The sequence below is a fragment of the Barbus barbus genome, assembly GCF_936440315.1.
Source record: "Barbus barbus genome assembly, chromosome: 37".
NCBI lineage: Eukaryota > Metazoa > Chordata > Actinopteri > Cypriniformes > Cyprinidae > Barbus > Barbus barbus.
This window is the reverse complement of record NC_136715.1, coordinates 26,572,973-26,591,739: the sequence shown is the minus strand read 5'-3', so window position 1 is coordinate 26,591,739 and position 18,767 is coordinate 26,572,973. Positions and strand designations below refer to the sequence as shown.

Sequence of the window (18,767 nt, the reverse complement as noted above, 5' to 3'; positions counted from 1 at the left end):
GGATTGTACTGAGGCCCACGTCCAGCGGCACAAACAAGCAGAGCTATTAATGCTGCATTCAGCGGGGGCCTGGCACACCTCCCGCGAGCAGCCGATGATTCGATGAGAGCGGATTGGACAGAGTCGCCGTGGCTTGCATTCAAGCGTTCGTTTAGTGTGCAGTAGGGCTGGGCCATATGGCAAAAATTTTTTAAATTAAAATCTCGATTTTCTCAGAACATTTGACTGATTCTCGATTTTTAATAGTCAACTTGAAAATGTAACTACAATGTGATTCAAGCAACTTTTTCTTTATTAATGCCCCAGAAAATTCTATTTCAAGTGCAGCACACATGAAGTTGTCATGTAAATGTTAAACGAATCACTTGCTAAATATCTTTGCAGAAAAGACTGATGAATGACAATTACATCTTGTACAAACTTGTCTCATATGTTTAGAAGCAATACAAGTCAAGGTAATTCAAATTCAAAATAAAAGAAGGTATAACACCAGTAGACTATTAACTAATGTTCTGTAAAACAATAAACAGCAGCTTTCAGCCGGTCACTGTGATGCAAACATGAAATATCAGACATACAGTAGTAGTTCTTCACAGGGGTTTTATTCGATTGTGCTGCTTTTCCATTGTTTTTCTATGTAAACATGGACGTGTTTGACTCGCGTCTCTAGCAGCGTCTCGTGCATGAAACGCCAGTCTAAAAACACTGCTCTTTAGTGTCATCATTAGCATATTGTCAAAGTGACTAATTGTAACATTTGGTAATGTTTCCATTTCAAGATTCCTCAATTTATAAAAAAAATTTAATTGTGGCAAAACATTAAATTCGATTTAATTGGTCAAATCAAAAATAAATAACCTAGCCCTAGTGCATAGCTACGTCTGCTCCATGATCTCAACTGTTTTAAAGCAAGTTTTGTTCTACTTCTTCAAATTCTTCGTTTCCAGCTCTGCATCAACTCAGATGGCTCGCTACAAAAGGCCCTTTCCCACTACGACCTCCTTTCCTGTTTTTCTTTTCCCTCTTAAAAGAATAGACACACATGCAGCAAAGCCCAGAAGCACCATTCCACCCTTCCGGAACGATCGGTCTCCTGTTGCCAGCAGAGCGGAGGCCCAGCGAGGGGCCAAGTGCACTATTCAAAAGGCTTCATCTGTGCTTCACAGGAAGAGAACTTAATACCCTTCACCAGGCACACAAGAGAGCTCTAATCAGGTATTTGAAGGAAATGCTTTCAGTGCAGAATTCGTAACCTCAGTTTGGTGACCGTGCTCCACCTTCGGGGAGGACAAGCACTGGAGATTTTGTCGGGTCTCCGTTGTGTGGGCTGCTATCCTTGAAATCGCCTGTTACTTGGCAACGCAATTGGCGAGCGAAGCATCTGCAAGTAAACAGTTACGTCTACCGGAAATTACTGTCCTCGCAATAACTAATGGAAAGCTGTGGAGCGAAATCTGTCTTGCTGTCAGAAGCTACTCCTTCACAGTCCCTTCCTCCTCAGCGGGATCCGCTTTCACTGTAATACATACACCATGTACACATAGCGTCTAACTGTCCTCAAGTTGAGATAATGTTGACAGCACCACTGTAGGCCTGAAAGCTTACACAGTGACATTAGAAACGTGTCAAACAATGGAAACGCTGCTGTAAATGTGCACAGCTATCAGGAGGACTGCTTTACACTATTACATGAGAGAGAAAAGAAACACTGAGCTACTCAAAATAAAACAGGTCACTTCAATTTTTGTCTTTAAAATATCTTTATGCTCCACAAAACAATTTACAGAAAATCATACACAAACAGCAAATTTTCACACGAAAATCCAGTAATTTGAATAGGAATCCATTAGGGGTGTGCTCAAAATATCGATTCTTAGATACATACCGATATAATAAAAAAAGATACAGTATCGATATTCTAGCCCTTAGTATCGATACTCCGCCCAGCCATTAGGGGGCGCAGCGGCGCCCGCGAGTTTCAAAAAACTCATGGAAAATGTTAAAGCAAGATGTAGCATTTAAGTGATTTCATAGTGAAATATGTTATGGCAGTACATGGTGTCACAAAAAAGAATTATAAGAAGATTTAATAAGAAGTTAAGAATAATAAGAAGAAGATTTTGTGCTTGTGTGAGCTCAGACTGTACCCTTGGAAAGTTAAATGTTGACTTGTGGTAATTTCCAGATTAATACAATTTGTGTACAATTAATCAGAGCACTTAAAGTTGCAAATATTTAAGCAAAATGCACTGTTATAATGCACTTTTGTCTTCAATAAATTGAAGAAAAATGCAGAGTTCTGTTTGTTGAGTAAATGTGTTCAGCATTAACTAATTGGCTCTGGCCCATGTATTTTTATTGAATCGTATCGAATCGTGTCACATTGTATCAAATCGTATCGAGACAGCTCTGTATCGAGGTACGTATCGAATCGTGACCTGTGTATCGAGGTATGTATCGTATCGCCAGGTTCTCCAAGGTATACAGCCCTAGAATCCATGCTATATCACTGTGCAGACCAACAGAATGCTGCTCTGTTTGCAAATGACTCCTGTACTTCATATTAGGGGTGTGCGATATGACGATTTTTGATCGTGGACAATAAAAATGTCTCCACGATCTGCTTTTGAAGAAATATCGTAGTATCGTGCTACGGTGCACATTGTCGAATGTTTCTATATACTGTACAACACCACATACAGCAGTAGAGCTACTCTGACAGGACACTGCACTTATTCACGATCGCAAAAGTACATTATTTGCACACAAGCCTTGCTGGTTAAATGTTTAATTCGCGCGCTGGTCTGACGTGCGCTTTTTCTGAGCGGATACACCTGAAGCACGCACTAAAAAGCCTGTCTAACAGCGCCTGATTACTCAACTAACTTATCTTTTGCGCTAATACTGTCAAAACACACAAGGTTTACATACAGACTCAGTTGGTTATCTCTAAAATAAAAGTAAATAGTTAAGAGAGAAACGGATGCGTGCCTGTATATTAGATGCGTGCAGCTCTTAAAGGGACAGGACACTAAACATGCTGTCGACTGTCATTAAAGGGATAGTTCACCCTAAAATTTAATTTCTGTCATTATTTACTCACTCACATGTTGTCCCAAACCTCTATCCAAAAGAAGATATTTTGAAGAATGAGGGTAACCAAACAGTTGCTGTCTACATTGACTTTGATAGCAGGAAATAACAATCCTATGGAAGTCACTGAGGACCAGCAGCTGATTGGTTTTCCACCTTCTTCAAAATAGCATTTATGTTCAGCAGAAGAAAGAAACTCATTCAGGTTTAAAACAACTTTTGAGAAAATGATGGTATAAAAATAAAACATTATGACAGAATTGACAGACAGATGACTATTTAGTTTTGGGGGAACTATTCATTTAACGTTTACAAAACAACAAAACGCAAAGAGAAAAATCCCTCACTATTCTTGACTGAAAAACTTTAATACAGTTGCTTTAGGAATCAGTCCATCTAGTGTTTTATTTTTATATTTGTTCATTCAGTTTCATTAAATGCTCTGTTAAATACACCTATTGTACCTGAAAATAAAGCACTGTTTGTTTTATTTGTATATTATGTGTATTTGTAATGTGTATCTTTGTTCTTATTTTTTTAATAAGAAAGATAAAATGATGACACAGATTTTTATCTTCGCCCACTTTGGCCTAAATATCTGCCATGTCTTTTTTGTTGTTTTTTGTTACCTTGAAAGGCTTTGTCTTTCTAGTTTGGCTGTAATGCTCACACAACTTGTAAAACCAACATGACAAAGAATCGTGATAAAATCGTGAATCGTGATATATTTTTCCCATATCGCCCACCCCTACTTCATTCACTGCCGCACTATTTACAAGACAAGCTTTCTGCCAAATATTTGCAGTCATGAACACACATTTACACCATAATACATGGATACAAAGTTGTGTATGGTTTAGGCATCATATTAATAGCAGTAAGGTCAGCTCTAGGAGGAGCACAATAACATTCAGAAAAACCTGCTAAAAGCCTCTTCACCCAAGACCCTTTGAAAAGAAACAGCAATGAGGCCCTTTGATGAGATCTTTCAGTTCCTGCTGCTCCTCTCTGATGTGAGCTAAATGCTCTGGCAATAATCCACCACTGCTTTCAAGACTCTTGCTCTAAGAAATGTGTTTTCCCATTAGAACACGAAGCTTTCATGTGTTTTGATGAAGCCACACATCAATCCAAACATCACTGAACATACAGTCAAAACGTGCGATAGAGGACTAAATGTACACAAAAACAGAAGCAAACGCGTTACCATCACTTTTATATCATTTTAGCATTTACCCTTAAAAGCCAACGGTTATCTTTTACGCTTGCTTCAATAAAGTCTGCTCTAAACTCCACTGAAGTGATGTGAACTCTGCTAGACTCACAGATGCAGGCCAATAAAACCGGGGATATTTTCTCATAATTGCATTTCACAGACGTGCGGGAAAACCTCACGATTCCACCACAGATCTTGGCAGGAAGATTTCGCTCTTATTTCTCCTTTAAGTCACTGGAAGCTCGCCCACAAAGATACAGGAAACATCTGGGAGAAATCAAGGCGAGGAAGGCAGAACCACAGGATACAAATGGTCCATTCTCTGGAAATGTTCACGCTGCTCACTATTAGCCATATTTCTAGCATTCTTATTACAAATCAGCCAACAAGCTTTATTAACAGCACAATACTGTTTAACTATTGTTACATTTATATTTCTTAATGAATTCATTAACTTCCCATTTGTAAATATTTAAATGGGGTTGCTGAAGCAACTAGAACATTTTGGCACATTGCTTATTTTTGGCTCAAGTTTTAAGAACAAGCAACCAAAAAGGGGCAGTTAGTTGGAGCTGGATCCATAAGCACTGCGTGAAATCCGTTCAAAGCGCCAGGCTAACTTCAGACTTCACTGCTTTGACAAATTATAGTCCAAACACCAATGAGCAAGCCATGTGTTTGTTTATATATAAAAGTTAGCAGAAAAACATTATTTTATAAACCCTAACCACGCTGGCACGGCCTGTGCATGACTCTCCGTTTGGCTGGCCACAGATGCATGAGAAAGACGTAGTCTCCGAGTTCCCAGCAGGAACACAAGCTGGCGTCGTTCGTTCACTTTGAAATACACTTTCTACAGTAACACATTCATAATGCCCCTCGGCACTGGGTGAAATCTAGGTGAATGCATGGATCATGCCTGTTGCATTTCTGATCTGCAAAACTTTAAAAGAAAGATCAGTCATTTAGTACACAAGAGGGACTCTTATTTTGTTGTAGACGTCTACAGTGGGGCGTCTCCGGTGGGACAGGCCAGAGCAAGCTTCCAGAACGCAGTGGGCTGACCGGATAAGAGGCCCTTTGTTTTCATGGCAGCAGTGAAAACGAGAAAATGGCCCCCACCCTTACACGAAGCCCACTCCACAACAATATGTCTCCCTGAGTTTCCAGTTGTACTAGCCTTACGAGGAGGCTTGTATAACTATACTCCAAACCAAAGAGGAGCAGAATGAAACCATACAATAACCTAATATGTGGACAAACTCCTTTCAGAGCAAAAACAAGCTTAACATGAAACATAACTAAATACTATCTGTGCGTTTATAACAGAGGGCCAGAAATGCTGAAAACAAAAGAAGACTACAGTGAGGAGAGGCACAGGAAGAGAGGTTTCCCAGCACCCACTCCTTCATTTCCTTCTATAGAGAAACACCCTCATGGAAACCTGAGCCGCGTTGTCCGGTGTCAGCCGCAAACTCCCAACAAAAACAGTCAAGAGCTCCTCATTCACCTCCATCCGATGAAAATCACATGTCCTGGAGCAATACAGAGGCACACCAACAACTCAGTCCTCAGAGTTCAAATGTAAATGTACTCCTGCTCTTGAAAAACAAGGAAACATTTGGCAAAAAGTTTCCAGAAACTCCAGGCCTGTGTGTACTAACAGTTTTAAAGGTTAAAAACTATTTTTTTTTTTTTAAGTATTTAAGTTTTAATGCCAAAATATACAAGTAATTTTTATTTATACTCTAATTGTACACAATTATATTCCACATGTTTGTTTCTGCTGAGGTTTACTAATGATCAGTAATTTAATAGTTTACCAGTAATTCTAAAAACAAATGTGAACTCAACGATACAACTGTTCACACAATCAAATCCACTTGCACTAAACAAACATTTTGATTTTTTTTTTTTTTTTTTTTTAAACTACTGAGCTAAAGCAATTCTGTCAATTAGCAAAATGGCGCATGAGGGGGATCTGGCATTAGTAAACTCAGAAGAGATGGTGCAAAACAAGTGTTAACGCAGTGTAAGTTGTGAAAAGGGCACTTGCTGTTATGAAACTGCAATCTGTTCCAGAGCAGTTCAGATCCTGCTAGTGCTAAACCTTTCAACTGGCAACAAGCTCTGACGGGTTGCCAAGATGAGGATCAAATAGTGTTTATGTATCTGAGAGAGCGAGAGCATTGCAAAAGTAAATCCGTTCAAAGTTTAAAACAGCCCGTGCTGTTAAAGGAGCGCACACTGATGTCAAAGCCCTGAACACAGATCAAATCAAGCTCGTTGTACTGAGAAGCCCCTTCTGTTGTTCACACTGGCTCCTGCACTGGTCCTAATTTACCAAGCAAATTGCAGGTCATAAATTAGCCCGGACTGCTCTGCCTCGCACCAGTGTGGCTTTTCCTCACTGAAAAGCAGATCTGGTGTCCTGCGACCGAGCGCCACTCTTCCAATCGGGGCTGGAATGCAGGGAATGCTCTGCCACGAGGGCATGGCCAGGCACTGCAAACGGCCCATGTGCTCCGGCTCCAACTGCCAGAATCTCAGGAATTCCAGCCTTCGCTCTTCAGCACATTCCCAAGCATTCCCCACGTTCTTTCTGCAGGAAGACTGCCCGCACGGCCCTAACTTCAGCTGAGTACGAGGCTTTCTACACAGCACCTGACTACCAAATATTCGTTGGAGAGACGACAAGCTGTGAGCGTCTGTCAGCGCATCAGATGCATCCAAAACCAGACACTTGATGTTAATCGGATCCACTTACAACTGTGCGGCAAACAGCCGGCTCATCTTGGCCACATGCTCGCTGTTACAGCCGATGTCTTCGTCTGCTTGGTCCCCGCTATGCTTCCTCTTGCTGGGGCTGATGGGAGGAGGGCCTGTCCTGTGATTGCTGACTGCAGAGGACAGGGACATGGCCGGCATTCTGGACTCGCCTCTCAGAGCAGCCTCACCTACAGCAAACACAAGAGAGCGGCATTAACACAGATGAGCACTATAACCCGCTTCAGGAGAGTGTGCTTTTACAGGCTGTGAGAGAAGTGTACTGCAAGATTTGGAACGTGGAACAAGTCATCATCTGAAATACAAAATAAAAAACACAAAAACAGCAGATCTGCTGAACTACTGGCATAATGAATCAAGTGAGCAGACAAGGAAGAATTGACTCCACACACACACACCAAATACAAAGCTCAAGAGAATAGAACAGGACACAGAAGTGAACATATTTGCTGCAAATCTGTCTTGTAAACAACACTTTGTGTTTAATAAAATTAAAATATGCTTCTGATACGGTCTAAATATGTTGCTTACAAACAGTTGGTCGTTTAGCTAGGTTTCACTTTCATTTCTACCAACAAGCTTGCCATTGGATAGTGTATAATTTCTGTCTTCAGAAGTCATCTGGAGTGAATAGTGTCTATAGAATGTGTCCATATATCAATGTGCTGAGAACATAATTTATATTTAAAAACACAAGTAAACATCAATAGATTTGATGTCTCACTCATTTGGTGTTGCCTGACTGGTTTTAAATGCCCTGTTAATTAATTGCACTGAATTACAGCATATACTGATTAAATCGAATGCGATTTCCATGCGCATCTTGTCAGTAAAGCCATTTCTGTAATCAGCAGTAAATCTCCATCACCTGCTTTCAGATGGAGCAGAATTGACTAAACAGAGCCATAGAGTTCACTGACAGGTAATGCAAAAAAAAAAAAATTAATTGCGCGATTGTGAAATTGAAGAAATCGTTCGCGATAATGCAGCTATTTGCGTAGCTTCTCTGTGTAGTAAATGCTGCTCTATCTGAAAGCATGTGGAAATACCACATGGTAATAAGTTTTTACTCCAAACTCACTTCATAACATCAGTCGAGTGTTTGAAATAAATCCTTCTGTGAGATGATGTGGCTTCTTACACAGAATAAGGCACGCAACATATTTCATGGTATTCTAAGCAGTGATAAAGGCACTGCATTATAAATATACTTTATTGTAATACATTATAATAAGAACTCAGATAAACCATATATTGGTGTAGTCGTGTTTATTAGTCCCACTGAATCAATGAAAGCAGTTAAATCTTCTGTTTATTCAGCGGCAGCGATTGGCATTTCCTGGGTTTCTTCTTCGGGGGTGTATTTGGAGTTTCCGTGCGAGAGCGCCCTCTGGCTTTCGGATGAAGATTTACTGCTGATCACAGAACAGTGGGTCACTAACCAGGTTTCCAAAGGATTTTTTTGCGAAAAAATATTTAGCACTTTAAAATATATACGATATAGCTGATGGAAATGCCAATTATTAATTACATTTCTCATGTGTCGACAAAATCTTTTCCTGTTTAACTTTAGCGCATAAATTTCATATCGATACTTCAAATGTCGCAAAAATTTGTTTGGAAACAGTTGTCGTCGAGAAAAGGGGCTTTAACGCAAATAAATGTGGTGTCACATGACTGAATTAGCCTATACTATACATATAGTTCCTGTTCATGGTGTTGCTCACGTTAAAGCGTTTCCCTGTAGTTCAAAAGCGCATTAAATCATATTCATATTATTAAATTGTATCTAAAATTATTTTACACATGGTAAGAAAAAGACGAGTTACCTCTCAAACATACTTATCTTAATTTGGTGTTAGCTAGCCTACGTTTACATGATTATTATTACCTTTGTTTTTTTACAGTGCACTGTTCAGTTTAAATAGCCTGTAGTCAGTGCCTTTCAGCTTGACCACCATAACCCCGTGATATTATGCCAAGCTCATTTTGTTTTACATATTGGAACGTACAAAAGTTTAAATTAATTCGTTTTTGGCTTGTTAGCTTCTTATATTTTTATTCTTGCTTTGTTCTGAGTTCTGTCTACCGTTAAATTTAAATGATTTGTTGTGGAGTGAAGGGAAAAAAATATTTTTTTCATGTTTCTTCAATATTTTTGGCTGACTGTATTTTATTATGACATGAACAGGCTGCGTTGTGGAGTCAGTAGGCTATGCTTAACTGCGCGTGAGGCGCCGGCACGATCGCTTGTGTTTTTGTTGTTTTTTTTTTCTTCCCCTGGAAACAACTTGCACTAGCCTACTCCATTTGTGGTCATATAAGAGTAAGACATTATTCAAAACCATTCAAAATATTTATTTTATTTGTGTACATTCACAATAAAAAACAAAACGTACTTTTGTGAAATAAAGGAAAACTGCCGCTTTCTCAAGAGTGCATCACAAAAATGAACTGAAGTTCTGCATATAGGCTGCTAACTGTTGCAGTTTTTTTTTTTTCTTTTGTTAATTCATTATTTAGAAAAATATATTTTGCATATGGGCTTGTTTCTTTTATATATAAAAGCTTGTTTTTCTCCGTTCGCAGAAGCGCTGCAGGTGCGTGAATCCTCACGTTCATGTTGTTTATGCTGCTTTTTGAGTGTATAAAATGAATCCCTGGAAAACAAATTTAGGTATTTGTAATGGGTCAAGCCACCTATCAATTTAAATTTAATTTAACAATCTTGTCGGTTAACGGTTAATATGGCTTAACGATCGTCGGTTAGGAGAAATAAAATAACCGGAATGAACATTCATATTTCCTATGAACGTTAATCAGAAAAATTATAATACAACTGTAACTGTTTATGATCATTGCTTGATTATCAACAGTGGCCTATCTAGTCTATAACAAAGTACACACACAAAAAAAAAAAAAAAAAAAGACTTATTTTATTATTTTATGTAGGCCTATACAATTTATAGTTTTCGCGATTTTGATTTCACTTCTATTTATCGTGCTGCCTTAGCATATACATTGAAGATTTTATAATATATTCTGTAATATATACCTTCAGCTCTCACGATATCAGTACAGGCCATGAAATCCCACACCAGTCGACCACTCATATTACACATGAAAGCTCCTCATCAATATAGGCCACTCTGATCTTGATATTCAGAACATAAAAACCATCACATCACAGAGAGAACAATCTCAGCAATCACAATAAACTCACTCATCATCCCTTGCTTTGACTTTCTTTGCTTTTAAGAACACTTGACTGGTGTCTTACCTCCACATCAGAGCAGAAAAAGCATTAGACTGATGCAGGAAAGAATTTCAAAAATGTAGTGCATTGATACACTGACACGGCAAAGTCTCAATACTTGCATTATAAACGCAATCAATCTCTGCCTTTACAATCAAACGAGTCGCTAGAATCTGCAGAAGTAATGCACTGAAGCGTCATTACGACACAGTGCTGTACGATTCCTCTCAGTACAGTACAAGGGCACTCGGTACATTTACAGACGCTGTGTAGGAGTTAGGCCGGAAAATTACAACTGGCACACTCTCTCCAATGGGACTTTCCACTTGGGATGAGGTTAACTAAGCCTGAGAAACTTTATAAGATCCATTTATTGAGCCAGACCTGGATTTCTGCATTGGTGCAGTTATTTACAGAGTAAAATGATAAATAGAGATGGTAAAAAATAACCGGGCCAGGTGTCTCTCCCACACTCGAGCCTCATAAAATAAGCCATGCACATATTTACTCTACTTCAGCCTCAAGTAAATCAATGATAGAGCTCACGAGGTACTTCCCAAAACAAACTGGCATGTTTCGGCTCGTCTGACCGCGCTCCATGGCAACGGCGATGACATCATTGTTTTTGGCAGGGCTGGAGCAGCTAATAGAGAAAAGGCTGTGGCGCACAGTAAACGTCCACACGATAGCCTATCTGTGATAGTCTCCAGAGAGCCATGAGGAGATGCGGGATGAAAGTTATTGGCCATTCACTCGTTATCAGTGAGGAATCCTGTACAGAGACAGGTGTCGAATGCCGTGTTTCCCAGAGAAACAGCAACACTACACTCTTCCGGATCAAACACACCTCATTCAGCTCAAATGAGCTCAGACTCCATGACCTGAAAGAGACGGGTCGGAGAAGACAGACATCCAAAATGTGAAACTGGAAGAGGGTTGGGAAACACTGAACGACACTCTGCTTTTAACAAACATTAACAGGGCAAGGTGTTGTCAAAAGCAATATCTGAACAGGATTGGTGTCCTAAATGAGAAATGAGTAGTTTTAGATGATGTGATTAGAGGAGGTCTTAAGTATCTACAGGTGATAGCTGATAATTTTATTGACATCCAATTTAACCTACATCAACGAGGAGAAAAGAGTATTAAAGAACAGTGATCGAAAACAATTACTGTCCAAATAGTGCTCGAGTTACATTTATCAACTGTCAAGTCGTCACCTTTATTTATACAGCGCTTTTAACAATACAGATTGTGTCAAAGCAGCTTTACAGTATTATAGGACATTTTCACTCTAAATCGGACCACTGTTGAGCCAAATCAATCTGTTTTGCCTTTGCGTGGCAGCATTGCCGGAAGCATAAGGCCATAATGCTGACCAAAACTGTGTGTTAAACTGTAATTTATTTCTGTGACGCGCAGCTGTATTTTCAGCATCATTACTCCAGTCTTCAGTGTCACATGATCTTCAGAAATCATTCTAATATACTGATTTACTGCTCAAGAAACATTTCTGATTATCGTCAATGTTGAAAACAGCTGTGCTGCACAATATTTTTGTGGAAATTGTGACATTTTATGAATAGAAAGTTCAAAAGAACAACATTTATTTGAAATAGAAATATTTTTGCCTTGTGTCTTTACTGTGACTTCTGATAAATCTCCTGGCTAGATAATATATTATTAGTTTAATAATAATAATAATCTGATGCCAAATTTATCACATGAGAATAGCCTATACATAATGCTTGTGATTTGGTGAAATGCAAAGACTGTATGCAATCACTCAATCATTACAAATGTCAAAATAGATTAATGTAGTAAGCAGCTAGTGTTTCTGTATTTGACAGGTCAAAAATCAAATCAGGAAAAAGGCTTGCAGTTGTTTAAAAAAAAAAAAAAAAAAATGCACAGAAGCTCCCTTCACAGATATTTTGGAAAATTTCTGGGAGAGCTGCATGCTTTTGTTCATTCATCTGCCATGGTTTTCCCATGTTCAGCATTTCATTCACACACACAGGCAGATCTGTGAGATCATGTACTACAGATACTCAGAATGCATTGTCCTCCTGCATCACAGCACAGCTAAACTTTATACATCCGTGTAAATGGTGAGTAGCTTCATGGTCGCAGATTCTCTCTCATCCAGAACTATTGTTATTTGTTCGTTTTTGTCTCCATCAGTAAACAAATTTCCTCCTCCTCCTAGCCAAATAGCCACACAATAACTATCATCATTCACACATACTTACTGTGATCAAATCGCAGGAATGTTCATTTTTCCAGCACTTCGGCTTCAGTTTGTGTTCACACGGAAGAACCAAAGACCAGAGCAAATGTAGCTAGACCTTCCTGACTCCAGAAGTTAATTGATTTGCTCTAAAATTAGATTGCGATAAGCGTTCAACTCAAAGGGGACTGAAATCAAAGTTAGTTTACGAAACACTAATTTACCCGTCTTCCTCAGGGAAAACGTATCTCTAGCATGACTTCCTCTCAGCAGAAATTCTTCTTGACACGCAGACACCATTCACACATGAAGAAAAGACATCAACTGGACAACGATGCTTCCTTCAGCCTACTTGTTGAATTTCACACTTCAGTGAGTCTATTTTCTGAGACGTTTAAAGTGTTAAAACCTCACAGCAACCTTTGTTGGGAACTGAAGGAGCCATAAAAGATCAGCGTTAGAAGAGATGTAGCTAATGTTTGATCTGAAAGACTGTCATTATGAGCGCAAGCGATCAAAGTCTGCCCCTACTACTGGAGACTTCAAACATCAAGCCAGAACGGGATTGAGTTACAGATGTGAGCCCACCTACATTCACAGAACATCAAAATAACACGCAGCCTCTGATGCAAATGACACTTTTGCAACTTCTTGGCAAACGTGCAGTAAAAGAAACAAACCCCTAATTTCATACTTGCAGAACAATGGCCTCTTTGCTTTGGCGTCTGAAATCTGATCTTCTGTGGGCAGCAGACAGTATGTCCCCCACACACAGAGAGGGAACACTGTCTCTCTTGAAGCAGAGAGGCGACTGCTGCTGAACAGGTACGGCTTCAGCGGGGGTCTTATCTTTCCGTTGCCAGCAGCCGTGTTTAGCCTTTGTTCAGCAGGAAAGATGACAGTCAGCATTTCAGGCCACGCTTTCCTCCTGAACACGGCAGATACCTGCAATCACAGCAAACACGCTCGCCACGAAATCCAAATGATACTCAATGGCATGGTAGAAATATTCATCAGGTGAGGCACAGCGATATATATTTGTACAAATTCCATATATAGCTACATACTAAAGCAGCAAAAACTGTTTTCCAACATTGATAATAAATCAGTATATTAGAATGATTTCTGAAGGATCATGTGACACTGAAGACTGGAGTAATGATGCTGAAAATACAGCTTTGATCACAGAAATAAATTACATTTCAACATATATTCACAGAAAACAGCTTTTTTTAAAAACTAGTTTCATAGTTTCACTGTTTGTTTATCATCATATAAATGCAGCCTTTGAGAATTAAAAAAAAAACAAATCTTACTGCCATTTAAAGGTTTGGAATCAGTACGATTTCAGTAGAGAGATATTAAATATATAAATCAATTTAGTCATATTACTATTGAGATTACTGGTAATATTGCTCTATTATCAGAAGTGCTTATTTCCCCTAGTGTCAGTGGATAAACATTTCTGTTTTCACATTTTCAAGTCAACGTGGTGTACAATAAGCTTCTAAAATTCATTCGATTTCCACAAGATAGTATTTTATCAACAACATCAGTTTTATAAGAGTCCTCAATCTTCTTTGGTGTGAAGAACAATGAACAAAGATAAGAAAGCTCGTCTGCGACCATTGAAAGGTGGCGTTCATTCAGTTCCTGATAAAGCTTAAAGCAAAGTTCAGCAAAGCGAGGTCTTTCACCAGCGAACCGAGCCGTGCACGCTCTGACCCGGCGAAGAGACGCAGAAACAGAGCTATTTCAAGGGATGATGCTCGGCTCGCAGAAGCTGTAATAGAGCCATGTGCTCAGGAAATTCTCTGGCACGCATTATAAATAGCTGAAGTGGCAGCCGTGCAACAGCGAGCAAAAACCGGCCGTGATTGTGTATTTCCATCCACTGTCACCGGGTCACATGACCGGTTGATGGAGAGGAGAGCGTTCCAGCGGGTCAAAGCAGCCCGACATCCGCTCGAAGAGAGACACACCAGTCACACACACATGCCCGGCTGCTGGAGTTTCTCCACACACGGTTCTGAAGAGTTATCTGGAAACACAGAGGAGTCACCGGCCAAAGGAAGACGTAACCTTCAGCGTCACTCACAGGCATAAACAGAGGGAGCATATCATCACAGGTTATGAAGCAAACATCTGAACACCACAAAACACAACACAAGTTGGGCCTAAACCTAAAACCAGCTCTAGTGGCCTCAAAATAAAACCGCAGTGGAGGCTGATGTCAATCACTCTGAAAGACCAAAAACAGATTGAGACGTTCAGCAATATGCCAACCTGCATCATTTTACATCAGAGTAAATGTAATTTAGTAAATCACAACTCTGCTTTAAAAGTCAGATGAAAAAGAGCTGTTCATATATCATGGCCGGGTCTACGGGATTTCTGCTCTCTTGACATGTGACTGGTGCAGAACATTTCACCTGCTTCCGACTCAATTTCAGAGCTGGAGATAACACCAAACTGCAGCCAAACACAATGTAGCACAATACTGAGGCTTCATAACATCAGGCACAAGAGAGGAGGGCAGCAGGTGAGTAATGGTGTGAGTGAATGCTCTGGATCGCAGCACACCACACACTTATGTACACTTCTGAAAACATGTGCTTCAAACAACACTACTAATGAAATGCATTTCATATTCTTAAAATTAACTTTAATATAAACTATTTCTGACACTTGCTCTGCACTTTACAACTTTTAATTCACATACAAGTCAATAAAAAGGCAGAAATATTAACATTAAAAACAATGTCAATGAATCATGTGTATCGTCGGTTCTGCAATTGAAGAATCCAGATGACATTTTCTTCCAGGATGAGTGTTTTTCTCAGGCTCCTGTGTGTAGGTTCAGTAATTTCACTTTAATGGTAATGAAAAGAACCTATTGATTAGCATTAAAGAGAAATCACTGAACCTACTACACACAGCAGCCTGAGAATAACACTCATCTGGAGGCTTTTTCAATTCTTCATTTCTTTTAAGGGTTTAAGCATTTTGAACACTGTTTGGCTTCACTGGTCTATTTAAACATTAGGAAAATCCCGTGTCCTCACTCATTAAACGAGCTTTTATAAACAGAACGCATAATTATAGCGGTGTTTAGCACGGCATCCAGACTGAACACACGCACTCCGACCTTCTTCTGAAACAAACCCCAGAGAAACGTGAAGAGCGCGATGACGTCACCGGCGTCCGTTATTTTCACCAATACTTCATTTGATTATTAACCTGAAGCGAGAAAGTAAGAGTTTGGTTTTTACCTTCGTAGCACAGGATGCCAATGTTGTTGTTCATCTTGTCCAAGTACTGGTAGTTCAACAGGTCCATTTTGGGAAAAAGCATTTATGGACTTTTAATCGCAGAAAGAGCGGCTTCTCTTTTCTCTCGTCAGGCCCAGCCTTTAACTTCAAACAGAGCGAAAATAACTAGTTTAACCCGACCTCCTCGAGCACCTAGCGAGTAGAAGTACTCTAGCGCAAGTTTAAAGAAACTTTAAGAAGTTTTAGCGTATGAAAAGAGTTGTATTTAGGGACAAAAGGGTGGCGCCAGTTCTCCTCACAGCCCGCTGTAAGTCGACTGCACTGATCGCTCTGAGTCCAGCGCGCGCCGCCTCACACCAAATCCCGCGAGACTTCCCCTCCCACACGCAGGCGAAATCCCGCGAGACTTCCCCCTCCCACACGCTGGGAATCGCTGCATGGGAAGAAAATGTCCAAAACAACGAAAAAGTTAACTAATAATAATAATAATAATAATAATAATAATAAGTATGGAGAGACGTTTGGACTTCTTTTGGAAGCAGCTACTCCAGTAGTGAACACTAATTATTCTCTACGAGTTCCTAATGTTAAACCCGAAAAGCCGTGAAGATGATTACTTTATTCTGTGATCATTAATATTAAACTAGTAAACATGTGCCAGATCTGCGGGAGACAGTGTATCCCGGGGTGATATATTCCAACTTTCCCACGGTTACATTTTAAATTAACAATACTGTCATTTTAAGGCACATTTTTGGTACTATACAGAGATAAATATGCTATTGACACAAAAGTAACATTATTATTTCTACTATTACTTTTGTTGTTATTATTATTATACATTTGATAATGTGCTTTTCTCATACCAAAACACAACAAATAATCATTAACAGAAGATCCACAACAAACAACTTTCTACAACAATTATTATTTTAATTTGTGCGCGTGTGTGTGTGTGTGCGTCTGTGTGTGTGTGTGAGAGTGTGTGTGTGTGTGTGTGTGCGCGTGTCTGTGTCTGTGTGTGTGCGTGCCTGTGTGTGCGTGTGCGTGTCTGTGTGTGCGTGTGTGTGCGCGTGCGTGTGCGTGTCTGTGTGTGCGTGTGTGTGTGTGCGTGTCTGTGTGTGCGTGTGCGTGTGTGTGTGTCTGTGTGCGTGTGCGTGTGTCTGTGTGCGTGTGCGTGTGTGTACTGTAATGCTAACAGCCGATGTCTCATGTGACTGCTGCCCTCTGCTGGTCCCCAGCTCAATCACATCAGGCCCGATTCCTGAGCTTTCAGTAGCTAAACTCTGTTAAACCGGACCGGTGCTGAAGACAGCGCTATAGTCCGTTTCATGATCATGATCTGGCTCAAGAGAGGAAACTAGGGCTCATGTTTCTTTCTTAAACTAGTCTTCAAGCAGCAAACCCAATCACACAAAGATCTGTTATATACATCGTTATAATATCCGTTAATATTGTGTATTAGCTTTCATTCTTATATTTACAGCTTTTAACTTCAGTTTAAGTATTAACTTTTTTTTAAGCTAGAAGCTAATTTCTATTTAACTTTACTCTTATTTTAATTAAAACTGTGCAAGTGTTGTCTGTATGTCTGAGAAGACTTTTAGGTAACGGCTCGAGGAGGATTTAGATTCAGATACAATGGGTCCTATCAGCTGATGATCTCTCACCCATCACACACACAGCTTCAATATAAACCTGCCCGCTTATTAATCCACTGCCGGCCCGTCAGTTTCACTAAATAACTAACCGTTATGTCCCGAAATCAGATGCTCAAGACCCCAGACACATTAAATAAAATTTACAGATTGATTCATTTTATAAGCAAATGTATCCAGCTCTTACATGATTTTAAATTGCTTCACTACATATTTTAATATAAACGCTTTGATGTGCAGCACAGAGCTTTTGTCTCAGTGTTATCTGAAATGTAAATAGTTTAGGTGCTTCTTCACACAGCACAACACAAGGAGGGATGTCTGTATGTTATTGAAACACCGTTAAGATCATCAGTTTCACCTCTTGCTCATTCGTATATGAAATCACTTTTATTTTTCCTTTTTAATTTTACTGTATTCCATTTTTTTCCATTTAATTTTTTTCTGGACTCCTTTTTAATGGTTAAATCAATGAAATTGTATTAATCAAAAAGCATGTCTAATTAATTAAAATCATTAAACCTAAACAAATTAACATCAATTTACAAAAATTACGTTTAGGGCCCTATGAAATGTTGAATTTTTTCCCACCTTATGTTTTAGCATGTCTAATTATTTGAATGCATCAAAACAAGTTTCATTTATTCTTACAATATGAAATGTTTTTTCCCTCAGAAATTCTTTGTATTTATTTGTATTTTTTTTTTGCTAAGTAAAGGGAATTTACAATTACAGTTAAAACGCTGAAGAAATATTGTATGATTATTCCTTAAAAAAAAGTATTGTGTACATTCTGCTGAACAATAGTAATGTATTTCTGCCACAGAACTTTTATTTTGACGGGTCGCCGTGAATTCCTTTAAATGTCTGTGTGTATGTGATAAGACGCTAGTTTTTCTCAAATAAAGGGTCAAATGCTCATGAAGTGACTCTCAGAGCAGTTCTGGAGATGTTGTGTGTGTATTTATGCTTCAGTGTGTGTGTAGTAAACGCCATTCATTCACACAGAGACACGCAGAACATGCAGGATTCATGTTCAATAGTCTTTTTACAGCTTAATATTTACAGATACTAGTCCATATCGCGATTTGATTGAAGTGTAATACATACTTTTGATGAATTCATCCAAACTTTGGCAAATTCTGTGGCATTCTGCGTTATACAGCAAATCCCATACAAGTGGATTCTGTGGAAATCATAGGGCCTGAAGCACGTGGCTCATCTTACCCGCTCTCTCTTAACTGCATCAGTAGCA

General features: G+C 39.3%; 1 protein-coding gene across 2 annotated transcripts in view; it reads right to left on the bottom strand.

Annotated features, from left to right (window-relative positions):
- vgll4b (vestigial-like family member 4b) overlaps positions 1–18,767 on the bottom strand; it is a 39,149-nt gene that overhangs the window by 4,871 nt on the left and 15,511 nt on the right. The window contains exons 1-2 of one of the 2 annotated variants that reach the window (XM_079396593.1): positions 15,855–16,186; positions 7,077–7,266 (exon numbers count right to left, since the gene is read on the bottom strand). In XM_079396593.1, coding sequence (XP_079252719.1) covers positions 7,077–7,266; positions 15,855–15,936 — 272 coding nt within the window. In that variant the 5' untranslated portion in view covers positions 15,937–16,186. Of the gene's footprint in view, positions 1–7,076; positions 7,267–15,854; positions 16,187–18,767 lie in introns of those variants that run through there. The other variant, XM_079396594.1, reaches the window with a different exon arrangement.